This window comes from Capsicum annuum, unplaced genomic scaffold (genome assembly GCF_002878395.1).
Source record: "Capsicum annuum cultivar UCD-10X-F1 unplaced genomic scaffold, UCD10Xv1.1 ctg81817, whole genome shotgun sequence".
Classification (NCBI taxonomy): domain Eukaryota; kingdom Viridiplantae; phylum Streptophyta; class Magnoliopsida; order Solanales; family Solanaceae; genus Capsicum; species Capsicum annuum.
The window spans coordinates 1-4,527 of NW_025892565.1; the positions used below are offsets into that span (position 1 = coordinate 1).

General features: G+C 37.2%; 1 protein-coding gene across 1 annotated transcript; it reads right to left on the bottom strand.

Annotated features, from left to right (window-relative positions):
• Positions 1 to 627: 627 nt before the first annotated feature.
• Positions 628 to 4,324, bottom strand: LOC124895399 (G2/mitotic-specific cyclin-2-like; the record flags this gene model as incomplete). Its single annotated transcript, XM_047405837.1, has 7 exons — positions 628 to 1,327; positions 1,446 to 1,645; positions 2,107 to 2,937; positions 3,040 to 3,509; positions 3,623 to 3,781; positions 3,867 to 4,022; positions 4,096 to 4,324. Coding segments are annotated over 4 exons (661 nt in total), but the record flags the coding sequence as incomplete, so codon positions are not given.
• Between the last annotated feature and the right edge of the window lie 203 nt (positions 4,325 to 4,527).

Sequence of the window (4,527 nt, forward strand, 5' to 3'; positions counted from 1 at the left end):
CTCGGGGGAGGATTTCACAAAAATAAGTCTTTTTTAAAAAGACTTACATATAGTGGGTTGAAAGTTATTGACTTTTTCCTAACCAAAGATACGTAACAACTCTTCTATTGTTTGTTTGTTTTTTCTCAATCTTAAAGATGCAAGTTCTCAAAGATTGATGATACTCCAAATCCGCTCCCTCCGTAAACTATATTGAAGAGGCACTATTCCGAGAAAGCTTATTACACATTCAGCCAATAAACATCCAGCGTCTCCGGACCATCGAAACTACAATGTTCCAGAGAAACTTAACAGTTGGAGGGTACAAGCATAAACAATGATACAATGAGAGAGCAATCTATTTTATAAGGGGGCACTACTTTGCTCGATGCACTCATTTTAACAACGGATTAAGAACTCCAAAAACCTTCACAAATATATTGGTCTGCTTATTTCTTTGCATCCTGCCAGGGTGCTGATGTTTCCATTGGTTAATAACTCAAGAGAAGAATTCAACTTCCCCTGTTGAGTTCGACTTTAGTGGGGATTACTACCATTATGCACTTGTGATGTTGAGGCAGGGGGAGGAAGCACAACATGAAGCTTTGGCTTGTTCTTGTTAGTCGAATTAACTTGTGCGAAACAAAATGGCACGAAAGCAACTATCGTTAATTGGACTAAGTAAGTTCTCTACACATGCTTCTTTATGATATATTTGAAACTTTATATGAATAAATGATACTATTTTTCATCTTTTCGTACTTTTTTGTTCCAAGAACACTGTTACTACTTTGGCTCCAATTTAAATTAAAAAGAGGTTGTCAATAGGTTCATCTGAACATGACGATTGACACCCAGCCAATCAAACTCCACACTACAAACTTCTAATAATGTTCCACCCACCATTTGTTACGTTTATGTCCAAAAAAGGAGTAGAGAAAAGGAAACAAAAGAAGAAACTGTCAGTTATATGTTAACTATGGTCTGGACAAGTAACTGAACTTGAGGAGCGTCACAACTTCTGGAGGGTAAGAAGTTTGATTCAGTTGGCATTGTCAAATACTTATCGCAGCATCGGCAGAATCATTTTTCGTTGACACATTCAAAACGAACTCATGGTGCAATCACCTCGAGTTTCCCAAACCAGGAGGTGCTACCACCAACTGCAATAACTTGTGATTTCCTCGCTTTGAAATATGTTCAATACTGAGCATAGAAGATGTCACACAGAAGACTTCTCATGTATCCTGGGTTCTTCAGGTGGTTGGTAACTTTCAAGGTACTAAATCTTCTGCAAAACACTGTTGAATGGCTCTTGTAAAAATTGCAGAGGAATGAAGATCACTTCCTGTTTGCAGTAAAGGTTGGGAGTACAATTAGTCAGACATGTCACTGGTGGGAAAAGAGTTACCCTATTGTAGAAACTTCAGACAACAGAGACATTCGAAAAAAGCTAGAATAAGTACATGTCTTGGAATTGTATCTTAGCATAGAAGAGGTCATACAGAAAACTTCCATACTTCCAAGGTACTAAATCTTCTGCAGAACACCGTTGACTGGCTCTTGTAAATATTGCATAGAAATGAAGACGGGTGGTTGGATGTAGAATTAGTCGACACATCAGTGGGAATTTAACCTGGGCGGGTGGTGCAGCGCTGCGGATTCACTTGTCATAAGAAAAAATATAATTGTTATTTACCGCTATTTTCAATTTGTAAGTTTCCATAGCACAGAATATGTCAAAAATAAGGACGTAGAGTAGAAAAGATGTCATAATTTGAATCGGGCTCAAAGTTTTGTTCTATCCGCAGAAGCAGTAGCAATGAAACTTCGGATTAGAGTTGTTCCGACATATATATCAGACAACTGCACTATTACAAGGAAACTAATTATTACATCTTTCCTGAAACATCAGATCAATGTTATTTATACAGGATACTTCATATTTTCACCTGGCTCAGGGAAATTTTTTTGTAAAAACTCTGACGTTCTTACAGCTTGGAAATCAGGTGGAAGCAAAGGCACTTCATCTAACTTTAAAGGGGATTGGTATCCTGTACTAAGCAATGGATTAATCGAAACCCAAACAGCTTTAGAGAATAGTGAAGTAGTGGCATATCCACTCACAGTAGAATCCATCGGAATCAACTCATCTGCTTGTAGCCTAGAGTTTCCACCAGCTTTATGTTGGTTACCAAGAAACCACCAGGGGGGAAACAAATGTGTACGATAGGGCTACCAAATAAAATTGAAATATTCAGAAGCAGATGCTTACACCAGGACAGTCAGTGTGTGTGGCCAATATCTTGCTACCCTGAGCCACTTCACTGATTCATTTCACCTGAAATCATATTACAGAATGCCAGTTGATTTATTAACGCAGATTATTGTCTTTCCATGAGTTCTTCTGCAATTTATATTTTTAAGCAACACAGCTCTAGCATTCTCATTGTTATAGTATGACCAACTGGTTACCATTTATAAAACAAAACATTATCCTTTAATAGTGTGCACTTAACAATTCTATGACATATCCGTTAAGACACCCGTTTGTTGAATAAGAGAATGTAAGAACTCCTAGAGAAATAACTGCAGAAGGAAATATACATGATCTTCTTCGGAAGCAGATAGGTCGTAGCGCTAAAGGGATTTCAAACATACCTTTGACATCCAACCAATTTAACACAATGTACACCAAAAAACTTTGTAACCAAGGAGCTTCGGTACTGAAAACAATAACCAAACACTTACAATAGTCGGCTAATCGGCAAACAATGAGGGTTCCACATGGCTAACTTCACCTCACCAACCACGGCTACTTTATCCACAACAACCAGTTTAACGCAATGTAACATAGATGTACAAAGATTTCCAGAATTGTTACCAGAAGGATGCATTAATTGCAGATATGTAGACCAACACAAAATTGTAGTCCATGATATTCTCAGGTTCCCAAAACTGACAATGTATATGAATTTGTATGAGAACCGTGAGAATAAAGTCGGTCATTCTATGAATATAAAGACACCAATAAAAAGAATTGGACAAAGATTGTATCACCTTATAAGCTCTTTATTCCAAGGTCGACGCAATTGAAAGACAAAGTTTAGTTTGATGTCTTTAAATGTGGTAGTTTCATCGGCCCCTTGTGTCTGGTTTATACATTGAGTAATAGAACATAAGAACTCATAAAGAAATAAATTTCCAAGTAAGTATAGATGATCTTCTTTGGAACCAGATAATTTATAGCCCTAAAGGGATATCAAACATACCTTTGACTTCCAACCAGTTTAATACAATGTAAACCCAAAAACTATGTAACCGAGGAGCTTTGGTACTGAAAACAATAACCAAACACTTACAATAGTAGGTTAATCGGCAAACAATGAGGCTTCCACATGGCTAACTTCACTTCACACAACCACGACAATTTTATCCACGACAACCAGTTGCCCGAGATTTTGTTTGTCCATAGTTAACACTTCCTCGTGACTGTAAGTTTTGTCTAAGATGCACATGAAGTCATTGACCTAAAAAAAAAATATTACTACATTTAGAAAGTTGTTAGCTTTAGCCATTAACAGCTCATATTGTGAAAAAGGCTTTCATATTTTATCTCGGGAGCCCAAATTAAAGAACTAACTTCTGAATCAGGTAAAGAAGCTTTGATGGAACGGACGAGGAACACATAAGGTGTTGGGACTGTTAGATACCATTCCAGTTGCTCGTGAATTTGTTTCTCCATAGTTAACACTTGCTCGTGACTGTAAGTTTTGTCCGAGATGCACACGAAGTCATTGAGCTGAAAAAACAAATTACAACATTTAGAAAGCTGTTAGATTTAGACATTAACAGCTCATTTGGTGAAAGAGGCTTTCATATTTTACCTCGGGAGCCCAAGTTTCTTCATATTTAGAGGATATAAGCATGGAACTAATGCCCACCAACTGCAGTTCCCTTCTTGATGCAGTCTCCACAGCGAGGTAGCGATCAACAATGTAGATTGTGAGGTAAAGAGTTTCTGGATTAAGCTCAAACTTGTGGTAGGCTGTGAATCAATTAGTCATCAACTTTTGTCTCACTCTGCAAAGAACCACAAAAAATCGAGTTGATCATAGATATTGCTAGTATACAAGAAACGAAAATAAAGCTCAAGTTCAAGACAATAAATACCTCAGCTAGTTTGTAGAAGCTGTAAATGTCTTCAACATATTCCAAAACTGCCAATTCATAGTTCACATCTGCAGCATCAATGTCCACAATCTGCTCCTTTGACTTCTTACTCAGACCACATGCAGCCTTTATAAAGTTAAAAAAAACATCATACATTCCTCTAGTTGTATAACTGACAATTATGTAAAACAGAAAACAAAAGGAACAATCCACTATAAAGGCTGTAATATTAACAAAAGGGACATCATATCGAATGGCTTAAGGTTGAAATTTCCAAGACATGATTCAGAAGAAAAAGAAGCTTGACATGTGACATGACAGCTCATGCGAGTATTAGCTCATCTTCAGTCAAGCGCACGTTACATGAAGGTTTTT